Source organism: Artibeus jamaicensis, unplaced genomic scaffold (assembly GCF_021234435.1).
Source record: "Artibeus jamaicensis isolate MK-2021 breed Jamaican fruit bat unplaced genomic scaffold, CSHL_Jam_final scaffold_612, whole genome shotgun sequence".
NCBI classification, from domain to species: Eukaryota; Metazoa; Chordata; class Mammalia; order Chiroptera; family Phyllostomidae; genus Artibeus; species Artibeus jamaicensis.
Window position 1 is genome coordinate 11,755,696 of NW_026522049.1, and position 18,762 is coordinate 11,774,457.

Here is an 18,762-nt window from a genome sequence, read left to right on the forward strand (position 1 = left end):
ACAGGATCCTTGCCAGGAACTTGGTCTTGGGAAGACAGGGCACAAGTGGAGCCCGGCTGGTCTGTGCCCACAGCTCAGTGGGGCCTCCTGCCACTGAGAAGCAGCAGACAAGGGACAGCCTGGGTTTCCAGGGCATTTACTCTCTGGGTCACTCATTTGGCAACTGACCGTTCAAGTGGGAACATCTTTTATGTTGCCACTTTGTACTACTCCTTAATTTTCATTTGTTCATGCTTTATTTTCTCAACTCACTTAGCTCACTGTCTCAGACATCAAGAATGACCAACTCGCCCTGGCTGGTGTAGCTCAGTGGATTGAGCGCAAGCATGCAAACCAGAGGATCGAGGTTCAATTCCCAGTCAGGGCACATGCCTGGATTGCAGGCCAGGTCCCCAGTAGGGGGCGTGTGAGAGGCAACCACACAGTGATGTTTTTCTCCCTCTCTTCCCCTCTCTCTAAAAATAAATAAATAAAATCTTTAAAAAAAAGTAATTTGGCTAAAACATTTTATACAGTGTCAACCACCTAACTATATAAAGACTTTCTACATGAGACTAGGCATCTTAAATTAGTAAAATGCCAAAAAACAAACTGCAGACCTGAACAGCTGAAAGGGGCTTTCAGAGTTACCTAGCTGAATTTTCAGTAATGTATCAAGCCAACGGGTGGCTTCACGGACTCCGTGTGAAAACTTTCAGCCACAGCCCCCACCATCCCTGTGCTAGACAATCTAGTCCAAGTGACCATGTGTTTTCAGATATTCATCTGTTTGTTGTCTTCCTGTGAAGAAACTGTTGATTCTAGTTCTAAAAATAAATCTACCATCTCCTGACCAAAGCAGTATATGCAGGCAGCTGCCTTAAGACCATCCTGACAACTCCTTTTGATAGCAACAGAAAATTTATGGCAGTGAGTCTATTGTTCACGGAAGACAAATGCACCCAGTTTCTGGTGAGGCCAAAGCGGCCTCACTTTTGAGAAAGTGACTTCCTGCTTCACTGAGACACTGTCGCTCTCTTCTCTGCAGACAGAAGCAGGCTTCTCCCAGAACTCTGTTACTATTCTCTGCTTTTGCTGCACTACAGACCGGACTGGGAGGCACCGGGTCCACCAGCTTCCCCCTTCTACAGAGGTCAAAACGTGGCTCTGAAGTAGGGATTTCTGCCCTTGATTCTTACTTCATGAAGAGACAATGTACGTTCCCCTGGAAGGCAGGGGGTTTGGGGGGGAGAAGCCAATTAAAAAGCCCCTAGCTTTTGGCTGCCCCTGTGGAATGTCATTCAGATTAATCCACTAAGATTTCTTTGAAGCACTAACACTCACTAGGTCCCTCCCGTTACTCTTCATTTGCCTAACCCTTATGTGAGTAAGTCTACCTACCTCTTAGTGTGCTGATAAAGTTTGCTGACAAAGTTCTAGGGTACTAAATTAGAGGTCCTACCAAACTCATTTATAATATATCTACATCTTTTCAATCTTTTTAAAGAATCTTAATGTAAAAGATATACTAGTCTCCACACGATACCTTTCAATATTTTAAGAACTGATAAAGAAATATATAGAATACTTTGAAGCAACCATAAACTAGTCCAAGGAAATAGTTCTAGTAACATATCTGACAATTTCCCCTAAAAAAAAAAAACAACCTGAGCAACTGAGAAGTCAGAACTACCATACAGAACTGAAATTGGTAAGCATAATGCAAAACCCAGAACCTGACAAAGCTTAACCAGAAAAAAGTATTACCTTTTTGGCACTTTCAGGACCTGATTCGTCGAAGCGAAATCTGACAATTCTGAAATCTTTACAGTAAATAATCAACTCAGTTGGATTAAACTTCAGTTTCTGGTTGGGGCCCAGGACTTTCTGCTTCCTCTTATGGTCATTTACTTAAAAAAAAAAAAAAAAGAAAAGAAAAGATTAAAATGTGAAACAAGTCGTCCTCACGCCTCACTCTAACACCGGACAGAGCCCGAGTGAGGACTAGTGGAGGCCACCCCCCCCGCCCCCCGCAGCGTTGCTTTGCTGGCCTTGCACCGCTGTCTGTCAGCGATTCCTAGAGCTCCAGGGGACCAATTTTAACTTCGCTTTTGCAGTCACTTCAAATGATTCTTTGCACACCAACCACCACCCTCTAGATACATTTTACAATTAAAATTTTCATCTAAAAGAAAACAAGTACTAGATACTATAAAAAGCTATACATTCTACATCTCCATTTTAAAACAACTTCTTGATCTCTTTTAATAATGTTCTTAGTACTCAAAAAAAGGGGAAAAAACCTACAGAAATAAAATTCCAACCCAAGTATCTGAATTATCTTCAAACAATTCTTCCAGGGTAGTAATACCAGCTTTATGGATGAAGTAAAGCATAAATATACCTGTGACGATTTGCTCGATGCATGTTAATGGGACATCGTGTTCACCAAGAAGGAGGTTCCTGAAATGGAATTTCTGAAATACAAAGTTATGTTCACATTAATTCTCTTCCCAATAACCCCACCATGGTAATACTAACCCTAACTTCCTTTCAGAGTCAAGAGCCGTGACTCAGGAAGCAGCACGCAAACACACCTGCAGTGGCATCGGGTCGTCCGTGATGAAGGAGATTTTGAAGTTGGTGCAGATCAGCTTTCCCCACAAATCGTACTGACTGGTGTCTGTTGCAATGCATTTTCTCACAAAATTGACTTCATTTACAACAATTTCTCCTTTAAAAAAAGAAAACCATCATTGTGTGAGCCGCAACTGCACTCTGACATGTCAGCAGTCGCTGTGTGACCGAGAGGGAGCATTTCACAATGACGACGTAAGAGGGAACACTGAAGGCTCCCCAGAGCCGAGGGCACCCTCACCCTCCAACAACAAGCACCAGCCCGGCCTCCCGCCCACCCTGCGTGAGACACAGACACTGAGGCACCACGGGCTTGGAGGCCTGCGACAGCGCAGTCAGAGAGGCCTCTCCTCACTGGAAGGACTCGGAGAAGAAGTGAACTCGCCCTCTCCTTCAGGGCATCACGTGATGGAATGCCCGTACGTTATGAACACGCAGCTAGATCCCCCAAACCAAAGTTTTTGACTTATTTTGTAAGGAATGACAATTAACCTCTAAGTTAACCATGCAATCTATTTATTTTTAATATATTCCAAAAATCCAAATGAAATTTCCCTCTGCACTCAAATTATAACTTAATTGGTGATAACACTTAGAGTTAAAAGGTAAGATGAAAGAATTAAACAAAAAACTAAAATAAAAGTTAAAAATCAGGATACCGACCCACTTCATCTGTTTCTATCAGTTTAAAAACCTTTCACAGAAACAGACAGAACTTGTTTGTGGACAAGCCCGAACACCTGCCACTTCACAAAGATTCCAATTACAGCCTCGAAACAAAGCTGGCCCGGGCAAGGGGGCTCGGTTGGAGTGTCATCCCAATGACCCGAGGTGGTGGGTTCGATCCCAGTCAGGGCACATACAAGAATCAGCCAATAAATACATCAATTAGTGGCTGTCTTTCCCTTTCTCTCTCTCTCTCTCTCTCAAATCAATAAAACAAACAAAACAAAACCAAAGAATTCTCTAAATGACTAAGTGTCACAGCAGGAAGACACTGAACAAAGAACTGATTCACATCCCAGGAGGGACGGAGCAGGACAGTAAGACATTTCATCGTGCCATTCAGACCAGTGCACAATTTAAAACTTATGAATTGTGAACTGTTCATTTCTGGAATGTTCTATGTAGTTGACTTTAGACTGTGGTTGACCGTAGGTAACTGAAACCATGGACAGCGGAATGCAGATTGGGGGAACTCCTGTACAGAGAAACGGTGCAGAGGTCAGCAGGATGGAGTGTTAGCAAATTAGAGATTAAAGACTTAGACCTGACCCTGTTTAAGCAAGGTTTTACTCATGAAGGTTCACGGCCAGTTTCTGCCAGTTCACAGCCCAGGCAGACTGACGGTAGGGAGTGAGGGAGAGAGTAACAAAATGCTGGCCTACACTCCAGCGGCAGCCACCTCGGAGGCAGGGAGCGCCAAACCAAGAGCTCCAGGAGGAGGTACAAACGTAACGCTAAGATCCTGCACTGGTTGCACTGTTCACAGATCTGTGAATCAAAATACTACAAAACCATTCCCCAATCATCTCTAGAGCCTAGCTACAAAAAAGCTATCAAACAACCTAAATCATCCAGCAAAGAAACCTAAGGGTTCCTTGTGTGCAATCCAAGTTGAGGCCAAAAGTAAGAGCAGCACATAAACGGCCCACCCATGTAATGAACATGCAAACAAATACAGACGGCAGTGATCCAACAATGGGTATTTCCATTTCCCAGAGGGCCCTGTGGTCGAATGCTTTTCTGATTTGATCACAAAAGATGCTGACAATCAGTGCACTCATTGTCAATCGAACAGTGAACCCCAGCAATGAAGATGCTGTGGCCCCATAGATGGGAAGAGAGAACCAGCAGAGCTGACGCGCAGCCTGAGCACAGGGGCTGAGGTTTGGCAGGTACTCCAGATAGAGAGTGCCAGTCCCTCCCCCTCATCTGGCTGAAGTGACCTTCCTTGGAGCCCTTGGCACCTCTGCCTTCCTCTACTGCGGCATTTCCTCAGAGAACTGGAACTGTCCAGGGCAGGCGCCCATCTTTTCCAGCTTTGGGCTCCTCTGCCACAAGAAGGACCTTGCACTCACTCACTGACTGGGTACCTGTTGAAGGATTAACTCACTGTTAGCCACAGCACCTCAAGTCCTTCTCGCTGCGCTCCTCCCCCCTCCCCTCCCCTCCAAGAGCAGGACCCTGGGTCGGAAGAGAATCTCACATCCTTGTGACAAAGCGGCTTGGCACTCCACCAGCCTCTGCTTCAGCTCCGCCAGCAACAGGAAGTGCCCTGCCTGCAAAGACATTCCACTTTCTAGCAGTTGAAATGGTCTGCAAGTGCTCCTCAAGCTGGGGCAAAATGTGTCACTGCCATGGAAAGGGCAGAGCCAAGGGCTGAACTCTTTCTACCTCACTGGCACACTCCTAGGCCGACACCCCATCTCCATTATCCAGTTCCACAGCATGACTCTGTGGCCCAAAGACACCTGTGCAGTCAGGAGGGCCCTGCTGCTTAGTGGTTACAGGCATGGCCTGGGAGGGAGCTCAGGGCTGTGGTTCTGCCCTTGCTAGTAGTGAGGCACAGGGCCGCTTACCCTCTGCAACTCCACTCATCTCAAATGAGACAACTGCTACCTACCTGATGGGGTTGTTACAAGGAGCAACCTTTAAGCTATGTGCCAGGTAAAGATCTTAGCAGAAAAGGTCAGAAACCTGCCCAGAAGTAGCCCAGTAAAAAGCAGCAATCTGTGCCTTGCATGGGCTGGACTTGAGAAAAATGCAGCCCTCAGTGTGTGCCCCCGCCTCCCTCGATGTGACCTCAGTCTCGTGCACAGACCCTCTGGGTCGATTGCCAGTACTACCGCAAAGGCAGCTCATGGTACCACTCTGAACGTACCCTAGGCAAACCTGTGCCCAGGCTTGGGGATTGGGGGCAGGTGGCCACACTAGAATGCAAGGTTGGACAGAGAAGGGAAGGACAATTTGTTAAAGGAGGAAGGACACTTGTTAAACGAGGAAGGGAGTGGAGACTCCCAGGCTGACAAAGTAACTCATGCTGAACCATACCTATAACATTATAATTTAATCAAGTGGTTTCCAGGGTCAGATTCCACAAATCAGGTAAACTACAAAATTATTCAGGAAATCAACAGATTTCTTAATTTTTTATTTTGATAACTTAAAAAGTTTTTAGAAAGCCCTGGCTGGTGTAGTTCAGTGGATTAAGCACAGGCCTGCAGAGGAAAGGGTTGCCAGTTCGATTCCCAGTCAGGGCACATGCCTGGGTTGCAGGCCAGGTCCCCAGTAGGGGGCACTCGAGAGGCAACCACCCATTGATGTTTCTCTCTCTCTTTCTCCTTCCCTTCCTCTCTAAAAATAAAGTTTTTTTTAAAAAAACTTTTTAGAAAGCCACAGCTACTATTACTATCTTTTAACAAAAGAACCTACCTACACTAAAGAAGTTGAAAGGACATAATTTCAGAATAAAACACAATCCTTCATATCAAAACAGTTTAGCTCTATAGAAGAGAAAGCTGCATTTTTCTTATTTTTCTCCATTTGACCAAGGGCTGGCCCAGCCTTCATACAACTCTGACTGATGCCAGCCAGGCCCGGGCCGAAACTGAGAACCTCTGACACCACCCTTCCACCCTCTCTGCAGGCAGTGTGGTTGGTGCAAGGTCTTGCTGTGTGACCCGGGCACACGCCTCTGCCAGCTCTTCCCCACTTAGCACACAGCCAGGCACCCAGTATGACCCACATGCTCACTCAATGGATCTGGCAGCTACAAAACAAAAAAAGACACGAGCATAATCTAGCAGTACTTGCTCCTAACAAACATGTCAAACACACCCACTCACCCTATTTTCAAAAGGACTTGGGCAATTTTATGCATATGTAACACAATCATTAAAACGAGTGTCCCATGATGACGGGAGATGAAGAGAAAGCCCAGGAAAAGCTAGTGGCGTTCACTGGGTGCTGCATTTCAATTCCAGGCTCAGGTATAATTTTCTTGAGAAGTGTGGCTCTGGGAAAGGACAGAGACCCACTGGCATAAAATGACAGTCTTCCTCTATGGCTCCAGCTGAGAGAGGTCAGGGTGTGGGCACGCGTGTGCGCACCACTACAGAGCAACTTAAGCAGATGGTCTGAGGAGTTCTTCCACTCACTCAGCTCCTCAGTACAGACTGCTAAACATCGGAACCACTAGGCTGAATCAGGTACAATCTCCACCTTAAGGAGTTTCATGACCAGGCGAACTGAAAATGATTAGCACAACCTAAATTAAATTATTAGTTTCTTCTGTTTTCTCTGCTTCATAAAAGATGAGGATCATTTTAAATTCAGGTTGTAAAGTTCCGACAGAGCACTCTGTAACTGAGCACACAAATAAACAATTGATTTTGTGTTCTAATTTTCATCTGCTTATTGAATTACAAGTTCAAACTGTGGGCAACTGAAGTAGGATATCCTTGAACCGAAGGCATCACGCCAAGGCATAGCATGCAGTGCTATGTCTCGGAACAATGACTTCTTGTTCTGTGTGCCTGTCTGTGTAAAGCCACCGGCGACCTGCCCGAGTTGTCCCTTGGTTTCTGACTGGTGAAGGCCAGATCGCCAAGGCTTTGCTCACTTCCACTTGTGTTCCAGATCTCACATGCGGAGCAGCGGCTGCGGAGCAAAGGAGCTTCCAGTGGCAGTCAAAGGTGACATGACAGGCGCAGAAAGGAACAGAGACCCTGGCAGGGAGCGTGGGGGAAGGAGAAGAGGAGGCAGCAGCGGGCGGGCACTAACTCAGGACTGGCTTCACGCCCTGTAAGGGACAGGTTAAGCGCACACAGAAGGTGGGGTGCCAGCACCACCGGGTATGCAAATGCAGGTCCCGTGTAAAAAATTAACACAGGCCAGGAGATCTAGACTCAGCTGTGATTTCTAGGACAAGTGACCCACTCACAGTCAGGAAGTGAGCTTACATGTTCCCCCAGAAACTGCCTTTTTTGTAGAAAGGCAAGTTTTTAGTTAGTTCCACAGCATGGATGATCCTTCAGTGTAAGTTCTTCAAGTTGATTAATATTGAGAGTATCACAATCTTATCAAACATAAAAGCCAGTTTTTAAAAATCAAGCACTGTATCTGCAGCTAAGACCACGCTGTTGATTAGTGTCAAATCACAGCATCAGAAGCAGACAACCAAAGTCCAAGAGTGGGCTATTCAAAGTAATGGAAGCCGAAGTTCAAGGGCTCAGCAGAGGAGCACTGATTCCCATATACTGGCCCACGCCTGGGGTGACTAAGGCTAAAACCCCACAAACACGAGGAGCAAAGGTTACTTAGTAGTTCCAGTGTTCGCTCTGAGAGCATGAAGGGTGATTTAGCACACACGGTTTGGGTGAAAAGCAAGAACAAAATCAAGACAACAAATTTTAACTAACTCCCATACTAAAGTTTAAAACTTTAAATTGTGAGTCTCCACCATGGTTGATGTTTTTAACAGTTGGTGTTTGTTCCTACTTAACATTTCACATTTTAAAGCACAAGGTTTAAAGGTTCCATATTTATTCAATGACTAAAATATGAGTTGGATCATTTCACTCGATTTAGTATGGAGCAGTGACTAAGATTTTTAACGTTCACAGGAGCCATACAAACTAGTGTCTGAACTGTATTTCAGGTTTAGACCAGGCTCTCCTAAGCAGCTGGCTACTTCCCCCAGGAGCTGCAGCGAACAACCGACTTTTCCTACTTATTATACAATTCAAAGTACCAATCAAAAAGCTCACACACTTTAAAACCAAACTACTACCTGCTGCCAATGCCTACTTCCATCTCTGAGATTTTCTAAAGCATCCTTTGTTCTAACCCGGTTCTTTTCCCCTGAGAGGAAAATTAAAAAGTCATGCCATCAATGCTGGAGGGCATCACCACCAGGAGCAGGGAGAGGGGGCACCTCTGGCATCTAGCAGGTGAAGGCCGGGGATGTCATGCACATCCTATACTGCACAGAACAGGCCCTGCGGTGAGGAACCAGGGGCCCCCATGCCTCGCCTTTCTAAAGGGAAACAGGTAAACTTGCAAATACAGCTGACACCTTCCAGCGACATTTGCCAAGTAAGAGATGCAAAGTTCCCTAAGCTTTGTTACTGGTACAGAGACCCAGCCACTGTGCAAGGGGCTCTTCACGCTACTGAAATGATGATCCAACTAGTGGTCATCAATTCATAAAGCTGCAGACAGACAAGAAGGGAAGAGAAGCTTTCACGACCTAAACAACTGGAGGGCGCTCTAAAAACACTTTGGGCCGACTGGTGTAGCTCAGTGGATTGAGAGCTGGCTGTAAACCAAAGCATTACTGGTTCAATTCCCAGTCAGGGCATATGCCTGGGTTGTAGGCCAGGTCCCCAGTAGGGGGTGCACAAGAGGCAACCACACATTGATATTTCTCTCTCTCCTTCCCTTCCCCTCTAAAATATAAATAAATAAAATCTGTAAAAATAAAAACACTTCAGGAGACAGGAAAGTAGGTGGTCACATTCTCGGCAATTTTCTATGACACTTAAATTTTCAAAGACAAATACCAATTATTATTTTCTGATGTTTAATTGTAAGCAACTTATCTTTTTTCCTCACTCAGTGGTTATTTTTTAATTTTTAATTTTTTTTACTTATTACTTTTACTTTATTTTTTATTTTTGTTTATTTATTGTATTTTTTTTTTTACTTATTTTTTTTTTATTTCTTAACTCCATGTCCCCCATTCACAATACAGACCAGGCAAAGGGCCTGGGCTGAGGTGTGTATGAGGTGAATTCACTCTGCCTCCTCTTTCTGTACAGGCGGTGTAAGAACACAGCCTGTGGTAAGCACCAGCAGGCCAGTGGTGAGATTTTTAACTGGATAAAGCTTAAAGCTTAAAGCTTAAAGCAAAAAGAGGAGGAAAGGTGACCACGTGGTACTAGTCAGAGAAATAACATCGGACCCAAACCCATTCACTTCAGTATCTGTCGGACCTCTAACGTTTACCTGGCAAAAGGACCGGTTCCAGTTTTTTAATCTTCGGTTCCGAATTAATCTTATCGTCAGTCTGAAATACACGAGCAAATTAATCAAAACACAAACTTTCCCTCCCCTTAAGATACTAGAGCAAACTTTGTGTTATAAGGGATGACATATGCGACACGCATAAATCCGCCCCCACCCCCGGCCCTTACATTCTTTCGCATTTTTACCGAATTCTCTTTAAGATCCGCCCACTATCGGCTCGGGAGTTGGATAAAAAAATATTAAAACTGCCTAATGACAGGTATCCTCGTCTACCAGGTGCCCACAAGCGACGCCATCACACTGGCCGTCGCGGCGCGGACCGTCGCCGGGCTAACGAACCCACCTCTGGACGCCCCTAGGGTCTCGTCACACGACAGAACTACCGATGGGAGATCACTGGGCACAGAATGGCTGCGGCGGAGTTTTACAAGTTTTTGCCGCACCAGTGGGGGCAGCCGCGCGGCTGGGGACAGGGGGACGGCGAGGGCCTCCCGGGTTTCCCCGCTCCCGCGGGCCGGCCCGGCGGCTACCTGGAATCTTTGAGGACAGGGGCGCTCGCTGGAAGGGGGTTGTTTACCTGGGGCGGCGGCAGGAGGTAGGACTTGAACGTGGGTCTGGGCGGCTTGAGGGAGAACATGGTGCCGTTGCCTTTTCGCCCCGGTCCGGTCGTAGCCCGGGACCCGCCGCGGGCTAGCGACTGTGCTGACGCCTCCGGACGCCCGCTGGTTTACAGCTCCCCGCGCGGCCGCCCAGGGCCGGTCTGCAGCCAGCCGGGCCGGGCGGACTGGCGGGCGGGGACACGGCGGAGCGCCCGCCCGAGCGGGGAGGAGCCAGGGCAGAGTTGGGCCGACTCGGGCGCCGGAACCCATCCCCGGAAGGGGCCGACGCCCCGCCCCGTGAGACGGTTCGTGCAGCGCCGGCCGGCCGGCCACTCCCCGCCTCTAGGCCGCGGTGGCGGCGGAACGCGAAGTTTGCGCCCCGCACTTGCTGCCGGGACCTCCTCAGAGAGAGCGCCGGGAGGAGGACAGCCCGGTAGCCATCTTGGGAGCAGAAGCTGAGAAGGGCGCCCCTACGGCGGCTCACGGGGGTCATGGAGGACCTCAGGGACCTACGGTGGCCCGCAGGGGTCTGGCGACCACCCCCAGGGATCTACGGCGGTCCGCGGGGGCCATGGCACGAGCGGGAGTTAGACTTTGACCGTGGACGTTGGCTCTAGACATTCTGTTTCGCGACTGTTTCTCTTTTCCTGGGACAGTTCTCTTGATTATTGTTCGTTAGTCATGCAGTGGGCGCGATCATAGTTTGAAGTCCTCAGGAGGAGCCCGGGCGGAGGGAAGGGACTCTGGTGCCCTGATGTGGACCAGCCCCACTGCGCCCAGCGTGTGAGGGACTTACTCCGGGAGAGCGGACCCATGGGTGCCCTGCGTGTGGAGATGCCGCTGGTGATGACCCTCCTCAGACGTTCACCGCAGTTGGTACCGCATATACAGCCCCCTTAGATGTCCCACACCTGAGCGAGATTCCACCACCTGAATGGTGTCTCCGTGCGGAGCTTTGCGACCGGGATGTCCTGCCCGCCGAGCTGACGGCCCATTTCCCCGGGATGCTCGCACTTGCGTGGCCACTGCTAATGACATTGGCAGCCCAGCCTGACCCCTCGATTTCGTGTGTTTACTGCTACCCTCCTTATTAAATTTTAATGTAGAAAAAGATATTAAGCGAGTTATCTCCTTTCTTTTCTTTTTCCTCCTCGTATGTAAAGATGTGAGTGAGCAGCCGCTAAGTGATCAAAAGCCCTAGCAGAGTAGGGGCTTCCACAGGCAACGGACCAAATAATCTGCCCATTCATTGCAAAGGACAGACGCATTTCAGCGTACCCGAAACTCTTAACAAATTTCTGAAGTTAATGTATTTCTGACCTGGAGCAGCCTTTGGTGGAAGGGCAGATGGTGTTACATTTCCGTGAATCTTTTCGTTGAGACTAAACCCTTCTTAGGCTTTGAAGAATAAAACCCTAGTCCATTTTATAAGTAATGTCACAAGGAAGCTCCAGTGTGGCCCTATGAATTAGAGTGACAAGTGTTGCTAAAGGAAATATTTAAAAACTTAGAGATTTCAAACGTTGCTTCCCCCTCCCCCGAAAATTTTCCTGATTCAGCCCCCTCCTGATCATTCCAGTTAACTTGTCTGAGTGACACGTGACTTCATTTTGCTCTGGAACCACAATTGTGTTTTGACATGTTAAGTCCACTGGGTTATAGGTGTTAAAAAATACTGTTATGCAAAAACATTAAAAACTTCTTTATGAATACTTTGTGATTTCTCTACATTAAATAGATGAAACAAAACAAAATAAAAAACAAACAGAGAAAGACCAGATTTATGGTTACCAGGTTGGGGGTGGGGTGGGCAGAGGACTGGAGAAATGTGGCTGAAAGGTACAAACTTTCAGTGTATAATTGGAATAAATAAGTACTTTAATTGGAATAAATAAATCTAATGGGAATAAATAAGTACTGGGGATGTAATGTACAACATGATGAGTAGATTACGCTGCTGTATGGCATACATGAAAGTTGGTAAGTGTATATCCTAACCATTCTCATTGCAAGGAAAAAAATTTCCTTGCTTCTTTTTATTGTATCCGAGATGATGGGTGCAAACTACGCCTATTATGGTCATCATTTCACAATCTATGTAAGTGAAAAATCATCGTGCTGTACACCTTAAAATTATGCAGGGATGTATGTCAATTGCATCTCAAGAAAACTGGAAAAAAATAGATTTTTACCCACACACACTCTTCAGCAATATGTGGGTGTTCTTTAGTTTCCGATGACTGACTCTGTGACTTACTTTTCCCCATGTAGGTTTCCTTAGAATCTCAAACTATAACACGGGACCATGTGATTGCAAAGTGGGAAAACTCTGATTTCCAGATTTGTTGTTAACGTCACCCTAATTTTTATGACAGCTTCAGACACCTAATTGTGTTAGTCTGCTTGGGATGCCATCACAAAAGTACCACCGTCTGGGTGGCTTAAAGAATGGAAGTTGATTTCTCACAGTTCTGGAGGCTGGAAGTCCAAGGTCAAGGCAGGTTACTGGCGCTAGCTCAGAGGCTTTGTCCTCACATGGCTGATGGAGAGAGAGGAGGGTGCAAGCTCGTGAATGTTGGAGAGTGCTCTGGTGTCTTCTTATAGGGCACAAATCACGTAGGGCCCCAACCTTTATGACCTCATTCAACCTAAAGGCTCTATCTCCAAGTATAGTCACGCTGCAGTCAGGGTTTCAACACGGGAATTTGGGGAGGACACAACACTGTCCCTAGAGCTAGTCTTTTGGCCTCTTGTCAGTCCTGACCTCTTTGACTATCCTGTGGGTTCGAGGTTGCTGGCTATCCCTTCTTTTGGCTCAATTGTCACTATTTTGTCCTCTTCCTCCTATTTTTCTGGCTCTCTTTCCATCCTTGGTTCTTCTGTCATGGGGGATAGCAGCATTCTCTGGGGACGATTTTCTTTTCCCTGTGCAGAAAAGAGCTAGCATTTCTTGACTGCCTACTAGATCCTAGGTACTTCATATATTCATTCAATTAGTTACCAAATTTGTACTGAATGCTGGCTTTGTGCTAAAAACTATTTGGGTCACTGAGAAGACAAAATTCCTACTTTCATGGCATTTTCATTGTGGGTAGAAACATATGTATTTTCATGTGAGGACAATTAATGTCCGTGTATCATATACATACACCTTATATATCAAATAGATATACCATATATATTCATTGGATGATAGAGAACCAATTACCTTGAAAATTGTCAAGTAAAGGGAAAAAATCCATCATTATTCCTGCTGTATGTACAGAGTGAATTTATCACTCTGTAACCAGGTAGGAGGTGAAAGGAATCATCTCCTGTTCTAACTAATGAAAGAAATAATAGGATTAAAGTATTACAATTTTCAGCCTCCTATGAATTAGGAGATCTAGGCATTGAATATCACCAGCTGCTGACATCGCAAAAAGACAGATGAATAAGCTAGTGGGCCTCCTAGTGAAAGAAGCAACATCGCCCAGGTAGCCTTGGCAAACGGTTTGAACCTAAGCCAGAATAAGCCTCTGATTCCTCTGCCAACTTGGGAGAACAGTGCAGCATGTTGAACTGCCCATGGGTAGCCAGCCAGTAAAATTTAAACTCTGACAAACGTTACAAGACAAAATGGCCCATGTTCTCCAACAGATTAACTGTAAGGAGGAGAAAAGGTTTCAGGAGCCTGGGTGGGTCGTCAGTAAGTGAAAACAAAGAGTGAGATGAAACTATAGCGCTGAGGAGCAGCCAGGTGACAAAACCATGACGAAATGCAAGTGTGGCCACTTAAAAACACGTCTGCAAAATCGGTAACACTCCTCCCAGATAGGACCCCTCCCTTAGAATCTGGGCTGGCTTTGGTGACTCATCGCCAGCCAAGCGATGCAATCTCAGTTGATTCTGCGTGACTCCTAAAGCCATGAAAGAAGCAATGGCATTTCCTCCTCATTTGCTGGGACGCTCACTTTCGGAAGACTGAACTGCTACACAAGAGATGTGATTTCTTCTAAACTGTCGTTATGTGAGGGAGCCCAGGCCACCTGGACAGGCCATGCTCCTGTGTCCTTGTGGAGGACAGCTCTAGTGGCGAGTCCCATTCCAGCCCACAGCCCACACGGGAGGGAAGATGCTTCTGGAGGCTTCCAGCCTCCACCCCCAGACACTCGGTCGCCCCAGTTCAAACACCATGGAGTAGCAGCAGCCAGTTAGTAGCGGCAGCCAGTGAGTACTGGCTTGCAGAAGCCAGCTGTGGGTATCTTTCCCCAGCTCCACATTCAGACGCCACGTGGATAGCTTGGAACTGGCCATCGTAGGAGCCTTTACACCAGGCAAATCAGCCAAGGCCATAGATCAGGGGCATTCCTGCTGTGCCTTGTCCGAATTCCTGACCTGCGGGGTCCATGAGGAAATAAAACCGGCGGTTTAAGCCGCCCAGCGCTGGAGTCATACTTTTACAGCCAGGAAGTCTTCACTATGAAAGGACAGCGGTTACTTTGCGGGGAGGAGGGTGGGCCTTTGAACTTGCAGAGTGAAGCACGACCCCTTCCGTTCTCGGCCATGAACAGCCTCGGCAGTTCCCGACAGTTCCCACCTGGAACACGTGCCCTTTAAGTTCTAGCCACAACTTTGCACGAGCCATTGTGTGCGGAGGTACTACTAATGTGTGATTGCTACCAAGGACTATAGGAGGATAAGAAAATGCATATTGGCTCCTTTATTTTCACACATTAACAAAGCTCTTGGTCACCCTAAAGTATTAACAGTGCAATCTTTGATATTTCTCTCACTGTGTAATTTTTTTTAAAGATTTTATTTATTTATTTTTAAAGAGGGGAAGGGAGAAAGAAAGATAGGGAGAGAATGTGTGGTTGCCTCTCGTGCACCCCCTACTGCAGACATGGCCTGCAACCCAGGCATGTGCCCTGACTGGGAATCGAACTGGCAACCCTTTGGTTTGTAGGCCGGTGCTCAATCCACTGAGCCACACCAGCCAGGGCTCACTGTGTAATTTTAAAACAATAACATGTAAAACAGAACCCAAGTAGAACATGTGGTGTTCATGGCTCCTTTCTACTTCTCACTTCTTGTAGCTCATAACTTTATTTTTCTCTCCTTCACCCCTCCTTTTTTACACTTTTGTTTTCTCCTTATTTTCTCCCTCTTACACAATTCCTTACTCCTTAAGTAACCAATTAGTGGCACCCAGAGGCATCTCCTAGGCTATTTACTAGCCCTCAGAAATAGAGACTGTAGGTTCTTTGTGTTTTCTTTTAAGATTTTATTAATTTATTTCTAGACAGAGGGGAAGAGAGGGAGAAAGTGAGGGAGAGAAATATCAATGTGTGGTTGCCTCTTACATGCCCCCAAATGGGGGCCCAGCTGGCAACCGAGGCATGTGCACTGACTGGGAATCGAACCAGCGACCCTTTCATTTGCAGACTGGCACTCAATCCACTGAGCCACACCAGCCACGGCAAAGTTGTAGACTCTTGTATACTGATTAAGTAATTAACCTCCATTGGAGTATCATCAGTTTCACTTGATCCTACTCCAACTTAAAAAACAACAACTAAGTTTACTGACAGATGCTAACAAAATATTCCTTTAAGTTTAGTGCATTCCATTTTAATTGCAAGTCCAAATGGCCAAATGCGTTTAATGAAAACGTTTTCAGAGACCGAGGATCCAAGATGGTACTCATTAGTGGCTTTGACTTAAAAATCAGGCAAACCGAACACATCAGCATTCAGTTTCAGTGGACGTTTTCTCTTGCTTAAGAGTCTCTGTTTTAGGTCCAGACACGACTCCCAGGTTACTAACGCTGCTGGCGTGTCCAGATCTGCCTAACTTGCCCTGAACAGCTTTAGCATTCCTAGGGTGGCCGTGTAAACTTTTTGACCTTGAAGACACGAAGCCCAGAGTTTGGTCTGGTTTCACGGCCAGTAAGTTCCCCGTTTCTGTTCTCTCTGTGACGGCGAGTGACAAGCGAGAGATTCGAGGGACCCTCATGGGAACGCAGCTGTCATCTTCGAGATCTGTGGATGGGTCTTTAAGCTCTGCCTGCATTGCAGCTTCCGACACAGCATAGGGGATATCGGTGCTACGAGACCGTGTGATCTTCTGAACTTCGTATTTCCACTCTGTCGTCCACTGCTGCCCCGCGGAGGGACAGGCTCGGTCCATGATCGAGCTGTACTCCGCACACCAGTTGTTAAGCCCACCGCTGACCAGCTTTGTCCCGTGGGCATATACAAAACTTCTGGACTCCACGGTTTGACAAGCCCCGAACATTTCGTCAGGGTGACAGCGTGTCATGTTCGTGTCTTCCAGGGGACAGGAAACAGTGCCTTCTATCTGTGCTGTTCCCACTGTCAGCTGAGTGTTTGAATCATCGGATTTATTCAGTCCAGGCATGACATCCATTTGATTTGAACCTGGGGAAATGGTGTCTCCTCTTTCAGAGTCGGCCTGCCTTTGGTCAGCGTCTGAAATCCCGATTTCTGGACCTAACTTTGGCTCTGAAGCGTGGTTTAAGTGGTCTAACGCCAGGTGGCTGCCCTCGCGGGTCGCCGGGGCGCTCGCGCTGGGTAAGAGGTGAAGGCTGCCCTGGCGCTCTGCAGCGGTCAGGTGCATTTTCAGGTCCTTTTCTTCCTTCATGCGGAAGGAGCGGGCTTTCTTCCGGAAGCCTGTCCCCAGCAGCATGGACACAGACGCGTCCTCACAGGCCAGCTCCTCTGCGTTGAAGTGGAACCTGCTCCCGCAGCTGTCGGCGCTGCGGACACTGCTCTGCCGCAGAAGGTGAGTCGCTTCGCATTCGGAAGAAGCGCGGGACCGCGTTGGTATCAGCTCCCATTTGTCCGCCCCCGCGAGGTGTTCCAGCGCGGCCACCATCCTGCTGGACAGGTCCTCCAGCTGAGTCAGTCGGAGGTCGACCGTCTGCAGGGACGTCTTCATAAACTGCTCCCGCTCATTGATCTCTTCCAGCCTCATCGACATATTTTCAACTCTGGCGAAAGCAAAGGGATCCGTTTATTCCACCACGCGGAATCAAACACTAGACAACAGCAACAACAAAATAAACACTATTGTGCTGTTACCTGATCTTACAGTCTTTTGGGAATCGTGGAGCTCCTTGGGACTGTTTTTGAACTTCATACGCGCCTAACCAAGCTGCTACAAATGACCGTTAGGAGCGTAATTTTAAAATACACCTAACACACACAGTTCTGTTTACCATTGGCTGCTCCCCAGTGCCTTACGGATTCATCGATAAGGATTTGCTGAGGGACTCTTCCCGGCTGGTTTAATCCTCACCGCAGCTCTGTGAGGTAGGCACAGAGTGCCAGCGACATGCCCAAGGCCACAGGGCTGGTCAGCGCTGGCCCTGAGATTGGGGGGCACGAGGGGCAGCCCCGCCCTGGCTTCTGCCCCTCAGCTGCTACCTTACATTGCCTCTGATCACAAAGGCAGGCACGAGCCCTCAGGGTTTCCACCTCTGGTTATGGCTGTGAGCAAGTAATTGTTAGGATGACGAATGAAATATATTAATATCCTTCCTTGAAGTTCCAGGAATTCAGAAAATAAATTGTTAATAATAAAGTCTGGGTTATCAGATGGTTTACTTAAGGCACATGAGGTCATTTAATTGTGTGAAGACCAGTAACTTTCAATTGTTCATTATATTAATCACTAGTATTTCCCTAATGGGGTTGTAAGACGGAGATCATGGCAGATTATAAATATCTGCTGTTAGATTTCTCTTTTTAAAAGATTTTATTTATTTATTTTTAGAGAGAGGGGAGGGGAGGGAGAAGAGAGGGAGAGAAACATCACTGTGAGGGAGAAACTTCAGTCAGTTGCCCCTTGCACGTGCCCCAACCAGGGACTGAACCTACAACCTAGAGATGTGCCCTGACTGGGATTCGAACCGGCGATCTTTCGCTCTTCAGGACAATGACCTACCCACTGAGCCACCCCCGCCTAGGGCAAATTTCTTTTTAAACTCCTGGAAGATCAGGCAAGAGCCGATGAAACCATCCTGCAGCCTGAACAGCAAGCTTCTGATGTAGACTACATTTTATATCTCGAGAATACTCACACTATGAAGTCTTTCAATGCATTCATGAAATTTAACTCTTAACAGGCAGCAAGTTATGCTCAGGGCCCAGGATTGCCTCTAAAAGTTGAATTTGTCCCCGGGGTGGCGGGGCAGAGGAGATCCTGGGGCCTCTGAACCGGGCAGGGTGGCAATCTGCTCGGGCAGGTTCATCCTTGCCTGAAGGCGAACACCTGGTCTGATTGTGTCGTGTATTGGTTTCTTACGGCCTCTTGTACAGGCAATGTCAAGGGTCACCTAGTAGGTCTCTGCCGCCCTCCCTACACGGCCTTATAAATTCCCTCCCCTGTTCTCCCTTACCTCTTTTAGTCACTTCCTGTTACCTGCTGCTTTTTTTAAAATTTCATTTTATTGATTTGAGAGAGAGATAGAAACATCGCTTTGTTGTTCCTCTTATGGTTGCTTCCTGTA

At 47.1% G+C, this 18,762-nt stretch overlaps 2 protein-coding genes and 1 non-coding gene across 5 annotated transcripts in view; all 3 read right to left on the reverse strand.

Moving 5' to 3' along the window:
- Positions 1-10,819, reverse strand: part of MTMR10 (myotubularin related protein 10) — a 37,416-nt gene extending 26,597 nt beyond the window's left edge. Inside the window, exons 1-5 of the mRNA XM_053658844.1 lie at positions 10,226-10,819; positions 9,628-9,688; positions 2,577-2,713; positions 2,384-2,456; positions 1,747-1,889 (exon numbers count right to left, since the gene is read on the reverse strand). Coding sequence (XP_053514819.1) covers positions 1,747-1,889; positions 2,384-2,456; positions 2,577-2,713; positions 9,628-9,688; positions 10,226-10,285 — 474 coding nt within the window. The 5' untranslated portion in view covers positions 10,286-10,819. The remainder of the gene's footprint in view (positions 1-1,746; positions 1,890-2,383; positions 2,457-2,576; positions 2,714-9,627; positions 9,689-10,225) is intronic.
- Positions 9,350-9,480, reverse strand: LOC128626462 (small nucleolar RNA SNORA51). The gene has a single exon (XR_008390446.1). It is a non-coding gene; the product is annotated as a small nucleolar RNA SNORA51 (small nucleolar RNA).
- Positions 10,820-13,904: 3,085 nt separating the features above from the next.
- The window catches only part of TRPM1 (transient receptor potential cation channel subfamily M member 1), a 72,652-nt gene continuing 67,794 nt past the window's right edge, over positions 13,905-18,762 (reverse strand). For all 3 annotated transcript variants that reach the window (XM_053658932.1, XM_037145888.2, XM_053658931.1), the window contains one exon: positions 13,905-17,241. In XM_053658932.1, the coding sequence (XP_053514907.1) occupies positions 15,975-17,241 (1,267 nt within the window). In that variant the 3' untranslated portion in view covers positions 13,905-15,974. The remainder of the gene's footprint in view (positions 17,242-18,762) is intronic.